At 48.4% G+C, this 20,436-nt stretch overlaps 1 protein-coding gene across 2 annotated transcripts in view; it reads left to right on the top strand.

Moving 5' to 3' along the window:
• Positions 1-20,436, top strand: part of LOC149348237 (fatty acid synthase-like) — a 49,489-nt gene that overhangs the window by 26,311 nt on the left and 2,742 nt on the right. The window contains exons 16-24 of one of the 2 annotated variants that reach the window (XM_089585772.1): positions 342-671; positions 2,147-2,266; positions 4,792-5,147; positions 6,785-7,138; positions 9,179-9,422; positions 12,250-12,486; positions 14,154-14,390; positions 17,569-17,813; positions 19,978-20,238. In XM_089585772.1, the coding sequence (XP_089441898.1) occupies positions 342-671; positions 2,147-2,266; positions 4,792-5,147; positions 6,785-7,138; positions 9,179-9,422; positions 12,250-12,486; positions 14,154-14,390; positions 17,569-17,813; positions 19,978-20,238 (2,384 nt within the window). Of the gene's footprint in view, positions 1-341; positions 672-2,146; positions 2,267-4,791; positions 5,148-6,784; positions 7,139-9,178; positions 9,423-12,249; positions 12,487-14,153; positions 14,409-17,568; positions 17,814-19,977; positions 20,239-20,436 lie in introns of those variants that run through there. The other variant, XM_089585771.1, reaches the window with a different exon arrangement.

Below are 20,436 nucleotides of genomic sequence, written 5' to 3' on the forward strand. Positions count from 1 at the left end.
TTAAGTTTAAATTGTATAGATGTACTGCAGGGGGTATATTATATGTTGACAAAAGCTACGCTATATGGCCATCATACAGTGAGCCTGCAATGTGTCGGATTGCTTTTTTTTTGCATTAAAAATAGCCGGTGTATGCTCGCCTTTGATGTCATTGCCCAAACAAGGCTATTCTTTATCCCTATCCAGTGAGTTATATAGCTCCCATGACATGATGCGCTTAAGGGAGGGATAAATAAATGACGCAGAAGATGTCTGTGCTTTGCTTTCCTAGGCTGACATCAATTAGCTCAAAACAGAACAGAGGAATACTTGATGACATGTCTTCTTCGTCTGATGCAAAGGCAACCTGGGCACTGCCGACTGTATCCTCGGGATTGAGTTCTCTGGCCGTGACCCCGTGGGCCGCCGAGTCATGGGATCTGTGGCCGCTCAGGGCATGGCGACGGCAGTGGCCGCCGACCCCGGCTTCCTGTGGGAGGTCCCCGAGGCATGGAGCCTCGAAGAAGCGTCCACAGTTCCCGTCGCTTACTCGACCGCCTACTACGCGCTCCTGGTACGAGGTAATATGAGGCCAGGGGAGTCACTCCTAATCCACTCCGGCAGCGGTGGCGTTGGACAAGCGGCCATCTCTATCGCCCTCTCCATGGGATGCACCGTATTCACTACCGTTGGTAAGCGCCGTGAGCAGGGCCGTTGCGCACCTTGCATGTGACCGGCGTGAGTTCCATGTCATATGTACAAAAATACATTCACTGCTAACGACACGCTGTTAGTTGTAAAAGTTGAAAACTCTGATTGCGGCACCGCCTTTAAAGGTGCACTGAAGAGGAATCTGAACTCGTCTTTTTGCCGCGGGAGCTCGATCTACACGTTCCGAGCATTCTTAGAAACTTCGACTTATTGCCCTGTGTAGCCGATTTTCCTAATTAAATCGAATTAACGTGCGGCTCCCGCCTTTATTTTTTGAATTCTCCCCGTACGGTGGGCAGAGTCGACCAACGCGTGGAGTGCCTTTTAGCCAGCTCCGTGGAGGCTTGGCTTTCGCTTTATTTTGTTTTTTAGGTTTCCGTGAATAAATAGTTTCATTCGCAGATAATATAGCAGCAAAATAAGCCCGCAGAAATAAAAATACGAGCGGACTATTTGCTTCTACGGACTACTACGTATTACTCCGCCGATGTCAGAGCGGCAAGCCACCACGGGACTGATGAAAGGCACTCCACACGTTGGTCGACTCCGCCCACCGTAAAGGGAGAATTAGAAAAAATGGTGGGAGCCGGACGTTAATTCGATTTAACTAGGGAAATCAGCCACACAGGGCAATAAATCGAAGTTTATAATAATGCTCGGAACGTGTAGATGGAGTTGCCGTGGCAAAAAGACGAGTTCAGATTCCTCTTCACTGCACCTTTAAGGGCACACTTGTCTAGTAGTTATAAAGTTCGACGAAAAACAAGTGAGTTTGTTTAAAAAGTCCTGTCGCTGATAACATTTGCGCTACTTTGCAGCTCTTGAACAGCTATTCGCGTATGGCATAACGTGACGCTCTTCACGGGAGTAGTTTTCACGTTGTCGATATGTTCACGGGGATCTTTAGTCTCCTAATAATTGACAGCTGGGTTGGATGTGCATTTCATAGCTTTGAGTGCGTAACATCGAAGTTGCTGCTTTTATTGCGAAAGCAATACTAGTTGCACTGTCAGCCCGTCGCGTAGCGAGGCTGGTAGCTACCATATTAGCATATTGGATTGGATTCGATTGGATTGTATAACCGATGCATCACCACAAGTTAACCACAAGCAACACCACCAGCTACACTACCAGCTGAACCATGGCGTAGCTACGGATATTGCTTTCGCAATTACCGGGCTTAACCAAGCTAAGCCACAGCAATTTTTTCGGTTCGAGTAGCAATCAATAACCATTAGAGGGGATTCAGTTTAGCTTTGAGTTGCATGCCCCCACTGCCTAGTTTTTATGACGCCTTAACTGCACTCGTGAGAAGCAGCGTCTAAATGCCAGTCTTTAGATGTCGATCATGAAAATAATCTTTCTTTTACTGGAGTTTGAAGCATTTTTTTTGCTGCGTGGAAGGCATTTTACCGCTGTATTATCACATTTACTCGTTAAATCTTCGTGTCATCAGGGTCGAAGGAGAAGACGGAGTTCCTCAAGCGACGGTTCCCTCAACTGGAGGACCGACACTTCGCAAACTCGCGTGACCTCTCATTCGAAGAACACGTCCTCTCGGAGACCAAGGGCCGGGGTGAGTTTGCCTCATCATTATTTACTTTTAGAGGGTTATATTGTTTCTCAGAAGGTGCCCACGTGGTCTGAGGTTTCTTGCTGCTTTAGAATAAATAAAAAAAAAACGACTAAGTTACTTTGAGCGCCGTCATCGCTCCAACTTCTCGAAGTTGCGGGTCTGTCGGGTTCATACTCAAAACTAGTTTCGTGCTATTTATCGTCCGAAAGTGAGCTGTCGTCCATTGACTGAGGCTCGGTAAAGTACAGTCTTTGTCAAAAGTTTAGAGCCCAGGGGGTTTACTTCTTAGCCTTGCAGTGGGACTCCTGAAGCATTCTGGGAAGTCCTACCCATTGAAGGAGGCAGAACCAGAAATATTCTTACCCAGAGGAAATTTGGAGCGCTGGAGATACATCACGAACCACACAGTGTAGCTCAGAAGCAAACCCCCTGGGCTCCAAACTTTTGAAAAAGGCTGTACTTCCAGTGGTGAATCATTACTGTCAGCTCGTGGAGAGTAGACTGCGCGCCCGACAACTATGAAAAGATGAGCGCAAGTGAACACCTAGAAATGAACTGAGTATATAGAAAGCGCTGCGCGATATCAGCGCTTGAGTGCGGACAATCAACAAAACGAAGCGCCCTAAAGATTAAAATCGGATCTTGTACACCTCCGGTAGAGCGCACGACGTGCGTGGAGAAACCGAAACTATGCGAGCTAGCGCTTGATTGCAAACTGCGGAATACGCTTAATAAGGCCAATTTAGTATTTCGTTCTTGTGTTTGCGACTCTCGAGAGTAGGGCTCACCTCCCTGTAAGCGCTTACCTTTAGTTTGGCCAAACATTTCGCACTCATGATCACCGCCGTACATGTACAGTACGGTCCATTGTTAAAGGGAACATGCGATCCCGTAGCCTCAGCGCTTCGCGGCGCGCTGCAACCGAGAACTTGTGGGAATTATCGGCACAAGACGCATGCGCAGTAAACATGGCGGTTGGTCTTTCCACGCATGCGTCTCATGCCGCATATTCTCGCCGCATCTAGGCAGCAGGGCTTCGTGAAGCGCGGAGGCCACGCGCTAGCATGTTCCCTTTAACAATGGACCGTACTGTACAGCAGTGACAATGATGCACTCGCCCGCGCTGCCGTACATGAACAGCAGCGACTGTCAGAGGGTTAACGATACCACGCAGGATGTAGTATGGGCACGGAGGGAGGTCTCATATAGTGGCATGCCTCAAGAGTACTGTCCTGCCGTAGACTAAAGTTGCTCGTGGCGCCACTCGTAATGCCATTGCATTCAAGGCATGTTGGCGCGTGTGATGAAAGACTATTATAATATATCGCTCCCTGTCGGTGGCTAAATTGGCCCCTTTGCACCACTTCTAACGAGGCACAAAATATTTTCTGCTGGCTGAGCAGTGCCAAGCATTCTAAAGATATTGTGTCTCAGCTGAGTTTCAGGGGCTTTAACTGGATAGCAGGGGCCTTATACAGGGTGTTTCACGTAACTTGAACCAAGGATTTAAAAAAGCGGTAAACCGCAGCCCGCTGAGACTAACGATATATTGTTCGCCATAATGTGGCGCTCCTCAGAATATCTTTTTAATTCCGCTTAATTAGTTCATTAACTAAGATGAATTATGCAAATTTTCAAATAATTATTTTAGTGCCAAGACCGTTACGTTAGGTTGTAGAGCAGGTTTATAAACAACCGATTCAGTTTATTGCAGCATCGTATCTCCTACGGGGTCCTTTCTCCCGGCATCTAAAGAAAGCCCGCCAAATATTAAAAAAAAAAAAATACCACGAGACTAAGCTCGTGCGCTACCAAATTGCATCGCTCTAAGCAGCGTTTCGAGCAAACAGAGCGTGCCCGCTGACCGTGGTGAAATGAACGGCCGCCGCTCTTAGCAGCGGCTTGATAGTGCGTCAGCACTTTCCGCAGCGGCGCGGTGTCTGTTCACTTCGCCACGGTCAGCGGGCACGCTCTGTTTGCTCGAAACGCCGCTGAGAGCGATGCAATTTGGTCGCGCACGAGCTTAGCCTCGTGGTATTTTTTCCATATTTGGCGGGCTTTCTAAATGCCGAAAAAAAAAAGACCCCGTAGGAGATACGATGCTGCATAAACTGGATCGGTTGTTTATAAACTTGCTCTACAACCTAACGTAACGGTCTTGGCACTAAAATGAATATTTGAAAATTTGCATTATTCATTTTAGTTAATTACCTAATTAAGCGCAATTAAAAATATTCTCAGGAGCGCCACATGATGGCGAACAATGTATCGTTCGTTTCAGCGGGCTGCGGTTTACCGCTTTCTTAAAATCCTTGGTTCAAGTTACGTAAAACACCCTGTATGTTGTAGCAGCTCAAGCAGTTCTGAGCCTCATAGCACCTAAAATTACCTGAACACTAAGCGGCAGCCTGAATGGTTGCGAGGAGATGCCGAGAAAGAAATTCGGCGTTTTGAAATTTGTAGTCGAAAAAAATGTTTCCTTACCCTCGGTCTCTGGGAATTCTCTCTTACATCCTCAAAAATAGGCGTGGACCTCGTGCTCAACTCTCTGGCCGAAGAGAAGCTTCAGGCTAGCGTGCGCTGCATCGCCACCCACGGCCGCTTCCTGGAGATCGGCAAGTTCGACCTGTCTAAGAACTCTCCTCTGGGAATGTCCGTGTTCCTCAAGAACGTCACCTTCCACGGCATCCTGCTGGACGCGCTGTTCGGTGACGACCCGTTCGTGGCCGCCGACAAGAAACGCGTCGTCGAATTGGTGCGCGAGGGCATCGCCTCTGGAGCCGTGCGGCCACTGGACGCCATCCGCTTCACCAGGGACCAAGCCGAAGAGGCCTTCCGCTTCATGGCCTCCGGAAAGCACATGGGCAAAGTGGTGCTCGAGGTGAATGAGGTGTTTGTGACTAAGCCGTGATTTCCTCCTCCATATCAGTTCTTGTCAAATCTTTGCACATTCTGCGTTTGTGAAACAGATTTTTGCCGTTACATTTTATTGCGAAAGCAATACTACTTGCACTTTCACGCCTTTGATGTGCCGCGGCGGTGACCACCATTGACCTTCATTTGCGAAAGCAATACTACTTGCACTTTCACGCCTTTGCCGTGCCGCGGCGGTGACCACCATTGACCTTCATTTGACCTTGATTGCATTAGATTGGATTAGATTAGATTGGACTGGATTGGATTGGACTGGATTGGATTAGATTAGATTAGATTACATTAGATTAGATTAGATTATATTGGATTGGATTGGAGTGGATTGGATTGGATTGGATTGTATAACCGATGCATCACCACAAGTATAACCACAAGCACCACCACCAGCTACACTACCAGCTGTACCATGGCGTAGGTACGGATATTGCTTTCGCAATTACAGGGCTTAACCAAGCTAAGCCACTGCGAATTTTTATTTCATGTTTCACACAGTCTGGTTTTCAGTGTGCTATAATGCGTTTAGTTCTGTCGATGCATGTGGAGGGATATGTTAGTGCTGCTTTTTAAGTGCAAACGTATTTATTGTCGTTGACGGCTCGCGTGGTGGAATAATTGCGTCTGCACTGATTAAAGCTTGACAGGTAACATTGTTACTGGTCGGCAAGCTCCTGGTGGCTTTTCGCAGCGCGGTATGGCTCTGTCCAAACTCTTACAACGAAAGCCCCTTCTGCTGGCCGCCTGCTAAGGCGCCATGCAGACAGGCCCTGCGCGAATTGATCTCGCTGCCCTCTGCGGGCGACAACAGCATGCCTGGAGGTGTCCGGTTCGACCGCGAGCCGTTGCGAAGCCATTTGATGCAATTCAGAATCATCTCTGAGTAACACTACAGGCGGGCGCCCCGCGTTAGCGGCGGAGTGGGTGAACGATCCGTTATATGATAAAACGCGGACGATACCCGGGGAATGCTCTGATACTGCCATGGGTATAAAGGCGAGCGCGGAGACAGGAGGGCGCAGCGAGCGGGCCTTTGCCGATCGTCACCCAGAGAAGCCAATCTCGTGAATCCGTAATGCTGTCAGCTTCCGGGCCGAACTCTCACATGATGCGGATGTAGACACTGAATATAATTTTGTTTTCCTTTACCTTGCATTTATCTTTATTCGCCTTGCTTGCCCCTGCATGGAGGCCAGCTGACAGGTGGCGTGTGTCGGGTGGTCTATGAGGACCCAGGCGTCAGACAAGGGGGTAGGGAGCAGCGGTGAGATGCCCCTTCAAAACAGTACTCGCAACTACGTTGCAATGACTGTGACGTTAGGGTTAGAAGAAATCCGTATGCACTCCGAAGCCTCTTCGTGACGTTTTAGTTTAAGCTATCTATTAACAGTGTCAGTTTTTAAGCTCTAATGAAGACAGACTTGGAACTTTTCTGTATTAGAAAACAAGACTGCGGGGGCAACCTTGAGCATTTTGCTCTAATCTCGTTTAGCAGCACTGCATCGTTCTTGGCCCTTTTTCTCAGACTCAGATTTCCTCACCGTGGTTTCGTAATGCGACTGCTAGCGTTATGACACTCAATGCCCGCAGGTTCGGCCAGAGGAGACTCCGCGTAAGACGACCCCCGCCCTGCCGCTCACCGTCGAGGCCGTGGCCCGCACCTGCTTCTACGAGCACAAGTCGTACGTGATCGTCGGAGGTCTGGGCGGCTTCGGCCTCGAGCTCGCCGACTGGATGGTCTCCCGCGGCTGCCGCAAGTTGCTGCTCAGCGCCCGGTCGGGAGTGCGGACGGGCTACCAGAAGCTTTGCCTGCGCCGGTGGCAGCAGGCCGGCGCCAAGGTGCTTGTGACGAAGGCTGACGCTTCTACCGAGGAGGGTGCCCGGGAGATCATCCAGGGGGCCGCTGCGATCGGACCCGTAGGCGGCATCTTCAACCTGGCCATGGTAAGTGAATCTCTATCAGTTCGTTCTTGGAAAACTGCTTCGGGTTTGTACTTGAACTTTGATTGTAGGGCACGTCTTGGGCGACTGTATGTAATAACAGGACGTTTTTTAGACATATGAGTTCGGAATAACGCTGTGAAAATGTGTGTGATCGTGGTATCAGCAGTTCTAATCGAAGTTAGTCAAACAGGTAACCAGTGGTAGGCTGGAACGAGAGTGATTCGAGATTAGATTGAGCGGATAAAACACGATGGGATATGTAGCCTGAAACGGTGCGGAAAAATGGAAAGGGATAAAAGACATTCACGGCGATTGAGTGGCCACTGCCGGCGGATGAGCACTATCTGCGGAGGTCTTTCTCCTGCAGTGCACTTAACTACGTTGGTGGTCCTTACCTGGCATACATCAACATAGGAGGCTCGATTTTAATGTGGAACCTGTCTAGGACCAACTTAATTAATTATTAATGGAGCAGTTAAGCGAAGAATTAGCTGAGGTTTTGTTCTGATAACTGAAATCTAGCTCACTTTGAGGACCCATCTAAGTAGATTGCAGTATCTTTCTCAGAGCGCTGATTGCATTAATTCTACTAATTCTGAGCACATTACTCCTGGCCATCGAGTTGAAGAAGCGGAACTTTGAGGCTAATTAGCCGAAGATCATGGTGCACAGGGTGCTTCCGTGAGTTGGCTGCTGCCTGCTGAAATATGTAGTTTGGGCCGCTTTGCTTGTTCACGCTAAATATTGGTTGATGTTCGCTCAATTTTTGCGATAAGCCGCCGCGGTGGCTGAGTGGTTATGGTGCTCGGCTGCTGGCCCGAAAGACGCGGGTTCGATCCCGGCCGCGGCGGCTAGAATTTCTTTGGAGGAGAAATTCTAGAGGCCTGTGTACTGTGCTATGTCAGTGCACGTTAAAGAACCCCAGGTGGTCGAAATTTCCGGAGCCCTTCACTACGGCGTCTCTCATAGCCTTAGTCGCTTTGGGACGTTAAACCCCATAAACCAAACCAAACCAAACCAAACCAATTTTTGCGATAAGAAAAACCACGGAGATGCTAATACTACAGCAAGAGCTCTGTTAAGTGTCCGTTTCTGGGTTTCGTGTCATGGCGGTAGTAGTATTAGTACGCCGTAGCAGTCGGCGCAGCCTGAATGGAGGCACGCGTAACTAGTTGGTGGTTATATCGAAACTACCCAGAGGATATTACTGCAGAAGGAGGAAGGCATCGCGTGAGCGCAGGTATCCGCAGCCCGGAAGTACCGAGGCAAGAGGATGGGTATGTCGAGACCATAAGAAGGCGCTATTGGTGGGTGATTGCCAAGGAGACCACTCGGAGGTGAGGTGCCCTCAAATGAGGAGGATGGCTATTGTGGAAAGAAGAGGGTATGGCGAGAGCGTAGGAAGGCGTAAAAGGAGGGTGGTTAACCATGGGAACCACCCCGAAGGTGCTTACTATGGAAGAAGGAGGGTCAGGCGGTGGTGGAGGAATCCCCAGTCAGAGGATGGTTGCAGTGGAAGGGGCAGGGTGTGGCGAGAGTGTAAGAAGGGGCGACCGGTGGGCGGCTTTCTGGGAACCACCTGTAAGATAGTTACCACGAAAGAAAGAGCAGCGTTGCAATGCGAAGAGGAGGGTATGGCGAGAGAGTAGGAAGGCGTAATAGGAAGGTGGTTACTATGGGGTAACTGCGAAAGGTGGTTTCAGAGGAAAGGGGATGGAGCGAATGGCGAGACCGAAGGAGGGCGGCGATGTCTATCTGCCGCAGCCACGCTTCACCAGTGGTGCCAACTCGTCTAGAGCGGTGAGGTGGAGGGGAAAAGTAGTCGAAAAACCAGTAGGGTGTAAAACAAAGAAGACTGCGCCATAACTATACAGATATGAAGTCGCACTCATATTCTCAACCTGAACACATCGGAAAATCTAAACACCCCAATTGGTGTCACTGAATCTCGCGCTAAACAATGGTAATCGCCCTGTTTTTTTTTGTTTTTGATACTAGGTTGGGACGATTTACACCGCATTATTTTTTTCTTCCACACAGGTTCTTCGTGATGCCTTGCTCGAGAACCAAACGCCAGAGTACTTCGAGACCGTGTGCAAACCCAAGTGTGACGGCACGCAGCACTTGGACGAGCTTTCCCGAGAGCTGTGTCCTGAGCTCGACCACTTCGTCGTCTTCTCGTCCGTGACATGTGGTCGGGGAAATGCCGGGCAGACAAACTACGGCTACGCAAACTCAGTCATGGAACGGATCTGCGAGCGACGGGTCGCTGACGGACTACCCGGTAAATAGACGGTTTGCTTACACCATATTGAAAAAATCTTGGCACTCCATAGACTAACTATAAATTGTATAAATAAACAGTAGAAGAGTAGGTGTTTTGACTTTTCGACGTACGACTTATTGAGAGAACAGTGACTTGAATTTTGTTGTTTTGTGGCTACTCATACTGTGCTGAAAATTGTATAGATAGTCTAGACACCATGTGTAGTTTTTATACTCTATAATAAAAATTTAAGAGCAGTGTACCGGCCACACAGACTAGTCCAGCATTCTTTGATAAAAATTATGAAAACTGAAATATTGTGAAATGCTCTTATGAAAATATTAACGGTAATGGTCCATTATTCCTATGCGTAGCAAAATCTTTCTTTTAAAGTTTTTCCATCGCTTGTATCCAGTAGTTAACACTGGCTAGTAAAGCCAATGTGGAACATCTTTGACGATAGCAAGAAAGTTAATAGCAAAAATATGCACGCATGGCGAGAGGAGATCTGTGGATATATTAATTGTTATAGTGAAATATTACAATGTGTGGCAAAATTGCGGTCAAAAACTATTTTCTGTTGAAAAATGCTTTTGCCGGAGTTGTTGGGCATGAGAGCCTATTTTCTCAAAGAGTCGTAACTTCGATTTCAGTGCTTTTGAAACAAATATTGCAAAACTGACGTGAGCCTCAAGCAGGTTTGCTAAATAGATCGTCTTGTCTGTACAAGGAATAAAGAGATAACAACTAGCTTTGCGCACTGATATAAGGCATGCTTGTAGTTACCTCTTTAAAGTTTATGCTGTATCGAAATTATCGATTTGCCAAAAGGCTTTGAGGCTGACGTCAGTTTTGAAATTATAGTACGAGAGTAGTTATCTCTTTTCTTCTGGCCTGGTGTGAGATTGACGAATTAGCGCGTGAATTTCATTGACATGAGCTGAAGCTTTACGCACGTACTCGGTGCGTGGCACGACATGTACTCGAGTGGCTGCATGAATGCTCTCTCAGAGAAGCTGGTGTGCTTACGCAAAATTGCCAAAGCGTTCATAACGAGAGCTTCATTACGCTATGAATGGCGTTCCTTTCAAAAATGTTGGTTTTATATGTTTTCCTCGAGCGCTACTTCCTGTGGCTACTATTTCGCTCCGGTCTGGTACTCCCTGATAACTTCAACGACCGGAGAGATAAAGTGCTGATAAGTTGTATGATCCTGTTGTGTTATTTCAGAACTGGTAGCTACTGGTGTTAGTTTGACCAGGGTGGCCTGTAAATAAGAACTGATTAAAATTCTGATTTACGATATACGGTACCAGTTTGGATATTCTCACAGTTTGGAAAACGAATCAAAATGCCTAAAGTAAGCACTTTTAAATGCTCAGCATCAATCAGTCCAGCCTTTGAACTTTTCTGTGCCTGGTGGAGCCTGGATAGCATACAACATTGTGCAAATGGGCGTGGGAGGAAAAGAAATACACTTTAAGGAAGATAACCGAATCGTATCCTCTAGAACCTCAATCCCTATTTCTGATACCGCTCCTGCCCACGTGACATTTTAAAAGTTTTTATTCCATGCACGTAAAGGCCTCTTACCTCGTTCAATTACAAATCTCGCAGTAGTCAGTCAGTTCACTCTTTGCATGAATAATCCGGTAGCTATGTTCATTTACACTCTTACAAGATATTTTTCAGCTCTAAGGCGTCGTCACCAGAGCCTTTGACCCCGTCTCGGTGGAAGTATGTGCCATTTCCTATTTCACAACAACTGCTGTTGTACTGGTGGCGCTATTTGATTGCCCGTTCAAATATATGATTACGTCTTTACGTATGCTCACAACACCTGTTTCTGAGGTTAAAGGGACAGTGAGGAGAGCTCTATTAGTATATTTTTAAAGCAAAATCCAATAGTTCGGCATTTAATGGCTTTGTTGCCACTTGGCCGGCAGCGAAAGATGCATTTATTTCTAAGAAATTTGGATTCGAAGTTGAAAAAGTTTTTCTCGCCGCTCTAATTCAAACTTGGGATTCTGTTATGACGACACAGGACTAAGTGACGTGAAACATGACGTGCACATGACGTAACGCAGACTCCGTGATTTCTGGCGGCCAGCAGAGCGGCCTAGCAGAAGCCGAAAAGAAAGCTACCGCTGGCCGTACGTTGAAGGCGTCTATCGGCTATTGCGGCCGTCGCTACCGTCGCTCCGTTTACGTTCGCACCGGCGTTTTGTCAGCGTTACGATGGATCCCGTTCTCGAAGTCGTCAACGAAGTTTTCGCAAATAGACACCTTTAGCATACCGTGTACCTTGTTACCGTTAGCGGAATACCGGGAGCCCGCCTACCGCCTGTGAGCAGGCGCTGATTAGTCCCGATCATGGAGGAAGGAAAACTATGTCCCGATGCTGCAGGCGCGCGCGTAGCTGCCAGGTACGTGGCGCCATCTGGCGATGTCAAGGAGATTTGCGCATGCATTGACTGCGCCTCAGTGATTCGTAGCTTCTCGTGTCTCAGTGTTGCTCGAACCATTGTTTCTGGCAACACTGTTTTGTCCTATGACGTCATCACGCTTGTACTTGCGAGTTTGGCCTGTGGCGGCGATGCGTGTATTTTGGTTCTTGCTCTTTTCTACGTTACAAGAGCTTTGTTGTCAGTATGAGTGGTGTTTTTGTAATCAGGAGCTGGTATTCTGTCGATACAAGCCAACTTCAATTTCTGCTCAGTGTCCCTTTAATGTCTTTATCCTGCACTTCCTCCCAGAGGTCCAAATACTGGGGGCCCTTAAACTCTGTACAATGAGAACGCTGTTGAGACATGCCAAATCGAAAGCCAGAATTTTTTCTTTCCAGGCCTAGCAATACAGTGGGGCGCCATCGGTGACGTGGGAGTGATCCACGAGACCAAAGGTACCGACGTGATGGTGGGCGGCACCCTGCCACAGCAGATCACCTCGTGCATGGCGGTGATGGACCGGTTCCTCAGCCAGAGACACCCGGTAGTCTCGAGCCTGGTTAAGGCTGATCTTTCCTACAAGCCCGATGCCAAGGACAAGCAGGACCTCGTCCAATCCGTCGCGCACATCCTCGGTGAGCGAGCTCTCTCTATTCTGACTGAACGGATGTCATATGCCTCGTGCCTTGGTCTTAACTTTTTTTGGCTGTTTCCGTCCCGAGTGGGCACGCAACCACGACTTAGAACCACCTGTTCAGTTCTTGTCTCTTCACATTCCACCACCTTGCTCAGTTCTTAAGATAACCGTGTGCGGTGAACATTTAGCCAAAAAGGGTGCTTATTGGAAAGTTAAAACTACATATTAAGACTTCTTTAATGGTGAATTGGGATCTATCCGTTAGCTAGTTACTAACTACAATCCATTCTGTTATCATCTTGCTCTGACGCCTTAACAATAATGCTAAAGCTTTGCCGATCGACTTGTCCCCCGATGGTTTGCAGAGTCTTCTTTTTAGAAAAAAAATCTTGTTACTCACTAATTCATTCAGTATCAGTGGGCATGCTACTCTTGACGTCGAATTTTATAAAGAAAGCTTCTCTTTCCATCTATGCATGACATATGTTCCTTATTTTTAAGTTCTCTATGAATCACGAGCTGTAACTGGGACCCTGGAGCACCTAAGGCACATTTTAAAACTTTCATCACCAAGGTGTTTTTGCTTCTGTTCTTCATACATGTCTCGTCTTCCCACATATCCAGGTGGATAAAATGAAGTTAAGAGCCTATGCCTTTGAAACTGGGTTGTGGCAGTTGCCGCCATGCTCGGCTTTTTTGCCTTATATTTCTTTAAGCAATTCGTGAAACATAGGGCTTTATTGATAATGTTATTTTTCTATCTATATTTATATATACAATCTTTGATCCTCAACTTGTAATCTTACGTCACCGCCCCGCTTCTAAGAAACCAATTTTCCAATCTCTTTTTGCCAACTTTCACCGCAGATTAATTCATTTTATCTTCAGGGGGAGTGACTGAGCCTTCACCGACATCCGGAGGAATGCTGCCATATTCCATTACGGGATGTTTAATTGTTTCTGCAGAATCACAACAGACTGCACTTGTGTCATCTTCTTGGATACATTTCTTTTTGTAGTATCGCACTGTAGGATACCTCGATCTACCTTAAAAGAGTATGGCCCTGCCTCTTCAGTTGTCATCATAGAACGATTCCTCTCTTATTCACCTTTTACCATTTCTACAGTCTGCTTCTATTCCATTGAGTCAATCCAATCTTTAGCTTCTGCTTTTTTTACCGGCAGTTTAAAGGCTTTATTTCTCCGTCCTTGTTTCTTGCATACTTACTGGTTAGTTACCTAGTCATTTTCAACCACTCTGATGTGAGTCAATGCTTTTTCTCTGTAAGTATTTAAATACCATTGCTGCATCCCTCCTGTTATCGTCAAATTTGCTCAGGCGTTCTTCATATACTATTTTACTCTGAGCTTTCCATGCTTCGAATGATGCCCAGCCTATGTCCCTCCGTACTGCCTCGTTTGTGGTTTTGGCCGTGGACACCTCCTGCTTGCGCTTTCTCAAAATGATCGAAATTTCCGGAGCCCTTCACTACGGCGTCCCTCATACCCTGTGTCACTTTGGGACGTTAAGCCCCCACAAACCATAAAGCAAATCAAAAGTAAGCGCTGGCACCATTATTCCTTTCCAAATACCTCTCAGCACTTCATACCTCTTGTACCCCCATAATGTCCCACGACGTTTCCCACCACCCTCTTCGCTCACAGGTGTCAAAGACCCGTCTAGCCTCAAGCCTAACATAAGCCTCGGCGAGCTGGGCATGGACTCCTTGATGAGCGTCGAGGTGAAGCAGACCATAGAACGCGACTACGACCTGACACTTTCCATGCAAGAGATCCGGCAGCTCACCATCGACCAGTTGCGCGAGATTGGCGCCGGAACCGCCTGCGAAATGGCTTGTGACACCAGCGCAGCCGCGTGTGCCACGCCACAGGAGGCAGAAGGTAAGGGCAACTGCATAGGTTTTAGAAAGCGATGAGCTTAAAAGGGTCGAATGCGTGAAACCTGCAGGTAAAGCATGCGAAGTCCTTTTGGGCTAGCATTTGAAATGGTGACGTAATCGCTGATTAAAATCGAGACGGCCTTCAAGCTTCTCTGCAGCGCACAACGCCAAGTGCGGGGACGCACGATGACGTCATCGAAGGTATGGGTACATTTCCAATGCATAAGCGCCCGCTTTGAAGGAAAAAACCCAACGCCACCGAAGGCAAAGCTCGCCGAAGGTTGTTTGGCAGCATCCAACAAGGCACGACAGGGTGTGGCTGACGGCAGCGGTAACTTGAAATCATTCCTTCCATGACGTCACGTTGAACTTCCCCGCACTCTTCTGGTGCTTTGAGGAGAAGCGGAAAACTGGATCGTCGATTACGTGATTATTTTAAATGCTAGTGCAAAAAAACTTCGCATGCTTTACCTACAGCCTAAGTAGATTTGAATCCTTGAACATCGCGAAATTCTCAAGAAGTAGTGCAGCTGCCCTTTATGCAGCTGGGCTAGTCGGTTCATTATTACAAGATAGTACTGCAAGACAGGGTGTACATTGATGGACACTGTCTGTTGGTCTACACGTGCAGTTTTAAGCGTGTTTCGTGTTGTTTACATAGTTATTTTGTGGTCATTATTGCGGCAAGGCTAACCCTTGAATTGTATCCCTGAGAAAAATGGTCTGTAGACCGTCTATAGACTTCTTATAGACTCAATTGCATTCCTATAGGTATTTTTTTTCTCTATTCATAGGCTATAGACTGTCTATGAAAAAATGTTTACAGATAGTGTACGGCCATAAATCTATAGATAGTCTGTAGACTGTCTATATACTTAGTACTGCCTCTAGGGTTGGTCTATAGAAAGTCTATGGACCTCATAGACAAAAGTCTATGGAACGTTTACAGATTGTCTAAAGAAATATTTCTAAGGGTATGAATGGGGAGAAGTTTCCTGAAGCCCAGAAGGGTGCGTTAATTGTTTTCTTGTGTGAAAGTATCACAGGCTGCTGCGCTGTCTGGTGAGATACTTGTTGCAACTAGATGCTGCGTTATTGCTGGTACCGCTGTTAGGCAGCCCCAATATTTCCATAACAGTAGCTTACACTCTTGCACGGTAAGAAAACGTTTGATCATTAATGGGAACGAGCAGTAACGATACGCAAGAGCGATTGAAGAATAAAACATCAAACAGTCCCAGCATAACACAGAATTGATCGCCAGGCACAAAATTTTCTAGAGCTCAACGAAGCCAGCAGGAACCAAACATAGGTACGCTCAGTGCTTACACTACTCTTACAAGACTACGTATGTATACCAAATATTATGAAACAAGTCGCCCTGCCTTGTATGAGTGGGGTGATTCCTTGCGAAAAGATTGCAGCTCTCTTATATGTTGCACAGGTGAGTGGCTGATTACGTTCGAATCAGCGTAAGATATAGCACAAAACTGCTAGTTGCAAATTGAGTCAGCAATAAATTGGCAGTCGAACCGTCAACCAGCCATACATGGACGCCTGTAGGGCCGTTTGTGAAGTCCGCGCCGTTCACCATAGGAACAGGCACGAGCTACCGTGGGTGCGCGGGCCACGCGCCTCGGGCCCGCTCCAAACGAAGACGCGTCTTTCGTGGCTGCAGCGTTCCTCCTTGGAGCATATCGTCAAGCAGGTTATAGCAATTAGTAGTTTTTAAGGGAAAGAAAGGCGCAGTAGGGAGAGAAAGAAAGAGAGACAGAAACTTTATTTCAAGAGGAATTCGGGGCACGCCCCAAGGTCCCCGCACGACCCCACTGCACTCAAGTGCTTATGTTCCTAAGGTCCATAACACGGGCAGCCCGGCCGGTGGCGCAGTAGCTGTCTCGCTCACTTGTCGATGGACACCTCAACCGCGCCATAAGTGAAGTGAGATGGGGTGGAAGAAAGAGGTGCCGTAAGGGAGGGCTGCGCAGTAATTTCAACCACCCAGGGATATTTAACGTTCACCCACAACGCACAGCACACGGACGCCTCTTGCGTTCCGCCTGCATCGAAACGTGGCCGCCGCGGCCGGGTTCGAAACCGGGTACAACGGTTTTTTCCGAGTGCCTTTTACGTGCGCCTGCGGGCTTGTATGTAATATGGCTGCTGTGGCCCAGTGTTGCCAGAAGAGTGAGCACAAGCGCAAATATTTGTAGGGAATTGCATGAAGTGGTGGCCTTCCCAAGCCTCTGGGCTCTTCTCTAGCAGCTGCATACGCCTGCAAGACCGTGTTTAAGCGAGTTACAAAAATAATTGTTTCCAACTTCTGAGTATTTGTTTACCATATCCCTGAAGGTGGATGTGCCAACTGCGCAGAAGTTTATTTTTTCATCTATAATAACAACGCTGCTAAGGCAGAGATGCACAGGGCAGCACTGACGTGATTGTCATGAATGGAGCGGCAGGCAGTGGCGCCCCATACACCTTCCAAATCCGTTGGCGGGAGAAGGAGATTGCGGTACTCGGAGCCGGCCCAGTAGCCGAGCTCTCTAACCACTGATCTACCGCAGCGAAGCAAGTCCCAACGCGTTCTCGCAGGGAGTAGCAAGCGCGAGAGAGGGTGCCGCAACCGGGAAAAGGTTGCACCGCTTCGCCTAACACCTCTGAAGAGCGTTCGTTCACTACGATGGTTCAGTGGCCTCGTGCGACAAAGCAGGAATGCTTCGCATTGTACTCTCCACGGTAGCTCCTGAGTAGCCTAAGTTCTATGCCTCAATTTATCTCAAAATCAATCTGCTCTTACTTTCGCATTAGGGAGTATAGCAATCGTCGGTCAATTTTTCCTTAAAAATTCGACTGGGGCATTTTGCGTATGTTCTGTAATCCACAGTGCTCCCCTTTTCTTAACTTTACCAATGTGGTGTTTTGGCTGTTGTCGATTACAGCTTAGATGTGGTATATGGAATAAAAGAACGGATGGCGTAACGCTAAATTATACCGAAGATTTCATTGGGAGAGAGACAAGCCTAGCTCGAACAAATGCGTGCCCTTTTTTGTGAACGTTTGGTCGCTTTATGGATGTGACGAGAGGAATTTATAGTAAATAGCTAAACAAAGCGGTCGATCACATCCCTACCTTGTGGCCGATAACTGCTTCATGTCTTAACTCGCTTCCTCTCCAGAGTCCGGGGATGCGTCGGAGGTGCCGCGGCTGACACTAATTGAGAAGCTCGTGCCAGACCGCGTCTTGGTTGAGATGAACGACCTAAAGGGAGCTTCTCCCCTGTTCATTGTGCATCCCATCGAGGGTCACGTGTATGGGCTGTCGGAGATGGCGTCACACTTGTCCGTGCGTGCCGTCGGAATCCAGAGGACGCCAGACATCCCCGTGCGATCCATCGAGGAGATGGCTGCCATCTACATCCAGGTACGGCGCATGGCATGCTCAAGACCAGCTTGTTGAGGTTGCCTTACGAAGCTACCGAATAGCCTGAAGCCAAAACACATACGCTCTTTCTACGTAAGCCTTATTCACGACGTCGCTCGTCTGCCTAGCTAACATCTGTATGGCTGTTTTCAAACTTTTTTACCGTATAGAAAGCGAAATGCCATACAGAGGTATCCTGTGGTGAGATCATCCCTCTCTTTTTGTCATCGTATTAGTGGGGTCTTGTGTTTGTTCAGGAAACGCGTTGTTGTATTGCAGAGTATGCAGTGTGAGCGCAATCGGCGTCTGCAAAGAATGCAGTGATGAGGTTGGTCTTTGCATCCTATTATGTTCATGTTCAGTTTCTAGCCTTCTTTTGTGCCTTATACGATCTATGAATAAGGTTCCTAGATGTATTCTCAAAGCAGGAATGTAACGCTTGTATGGCATTAGACGTCATCTAAATTATAGTCTACCTGGTAGCGCTCCTGTAGTAGTGCTCATTAAAGCTTGCAACAGGCCCTGTATTCATTCTTATCGAAAACTATCTCATCCATTGTGCCATCCCAATAAAAAAAGAAGTGCCAGGATTGGCCGCACCGCACCTCCCTCGAGTGCGTCCGATGTTAAACTCACACAAGTAACTTTGCAACAGACGGGACGTTGTTGAAAGTGCTCATTACTCGACCTGCATGATCCCGAGTCATCTGACATGACTAAAGATCATATGACCACACCTAGCGTGATCACAGATGACATAACCATTGATGGCATAATTGCATAGAGCATGTGCGCAACAGCGCCCACTTTATGGTCCTCATTGTCCAGGCCCATCGGGGTAGCGTTCTTACTGGCTAGCAGGTGAAGTTTTCTGTTACGACGTGCTAAGTGGGACGCCGCTTCTTTCTGAGGAACTAGTTCGTGCAACTAGCTCTGTGTACATGGTGATGGTGAAAACTTTATTTGGAACAAGGGAGTTTTGGACACGTCTTCATTGGGCCCCCGCACGGCCCCACTGCACTCAAACGTTCATGTCCCGGTGGCTCATGACGCTGGCAGCCCGGCATGAGGCGATGGTTTGCTTGGCCGGGTCCTCGGAGCGCGGTAGGGTCTCCAAGCCTCCCAAGTGGTAAGGTGCTCCAGGCCCCGCGGGGGAGGATCCGCCGGGCAGAGGAAAAGAATATGATCGAGAGTGGCTTTGGGGTGGGGGCAGAGGGTACAGGAAGGGTTTGTGTGGACTTGCTGATATCGCGAGCGTATATAAGGGGAGGGCAAAGTGCGTGTTTGGAGCCGCCTCCAAAGTGTCTGATCGTAATTGTCGAGAGAGGGATGGGGTGATGGGTAGAGCTGGCGCTCGGCTTTTCAGGCCTGCGTCATTTCACTGAATGAGTGCATGTGCTCCCGCGAGAACCCCTGGTCGTAGGCCACCGGTGCCCGGTTGAGAGAAGCTCGGTCCAAAGCTTGGCGGCCTCGTTTCCCGGATTCCCGGAGTGAGCAGGCATCCATATCAGCTCCACATGGCGGGGCGGGTGCGCGGCGAGGGAGTCCAGTATGCGAAATGCAGGGACGTGAACTCTCCCGCGAGCAAAATTTAGTATGGCAGTTTTAGAATCTGACAGTATACATCGAACCTCCGTGCGTGTGGCCAGGGCAATGGCGGCCTCTTCGGCCTCCTCGGAAGTGGCAGCGGGGGATATGTGAAGGGTGGCAATTGGTCGGAGGTAGGGGTTTGTGATGGCTACAACCGCGTCTTCGCCTGTGCATGCAGCATCCACCCAAACGGCAAACGGTTCCGTGCCATAGTGTTTGTGGAGCGCCCGAGCGCGAGCTTTGCGTCGGGGTTCGTGGTAGGTGGGGTGCATGTTTTTGGGGAGAGGTTTGGTAAGTAGTTCGCGGTGAATATGGCGGGGGACCTGGAGCTGTATGGGATCCGTGGCTGGTAGGCGTATACCGAGGGTGTGTAGGATGTGTCTCCCGGTGGTGGTTCTCGCGAGACGTATGTATTGTGTCTGTCGGTGGGCCTCAATAAGCTCCCCTATCGTATTGTGTGGGCCTAGTTAAAGGAGTTTTTCGGTTGAGGTGTACAACGCCCTTGGTAAGTTATAGATTGCGTCAACAGCGTCACGTATTTCCTCCTTTCCTATCCTTCTTTCTGTACTCACAGAAACTGACTGAGGTGCAACCCCAGGGCCCGTACCACTTGACGGGCTACTCGTTCGGCGCCACGGTCGCCTTCGAGATGGCGGTGCAGCTGCAGGCTGCCGGGGCCTCTGTGGCTAGCCTGACCCTCCTGGACGGCGCCCCGCGGTTCATGGCAGTGCACATTGTTCACCACCAGACTCGCTTCACCGACAGCAAAGACGAGGAGGAGTCGTCACTCTTCTGCGGCTTCCTCATGCAGTACCTCGACATCGACTTCCTCGAGGTGCGTAGATTTATCTCTGCTTCAAGCTTACGCCTGTCACTCCAATAGGACGAGTCTTGGCAGACTTGCGGCCAGAACTAAGGTCAGGGCCAAAGCTAGAGTCAAACCCTAAGGCAGAGATGCCTACCGTGTTCACTTATTTGCAGCAGAGAAAGAGAACAGTGGTTAAGGATAATACTGATAAAGGGAATGAGACAG

The sequence above is a fragment of the Amblyomma mixtum genome, chromosome 4 (assembly GCF_055824585.1).
Source record: "Amblyomma mixtum isolate Tamu chromosome 4, ASM5582458v1, whole genome shotgun sequence".
Classification (NCBI taxonomy): Eukaryota; Metazoa; Arthropoda; class Arachnida; order Ixodida; family Ixodidae; genus Amblyomma; species Amblyomma mixtum.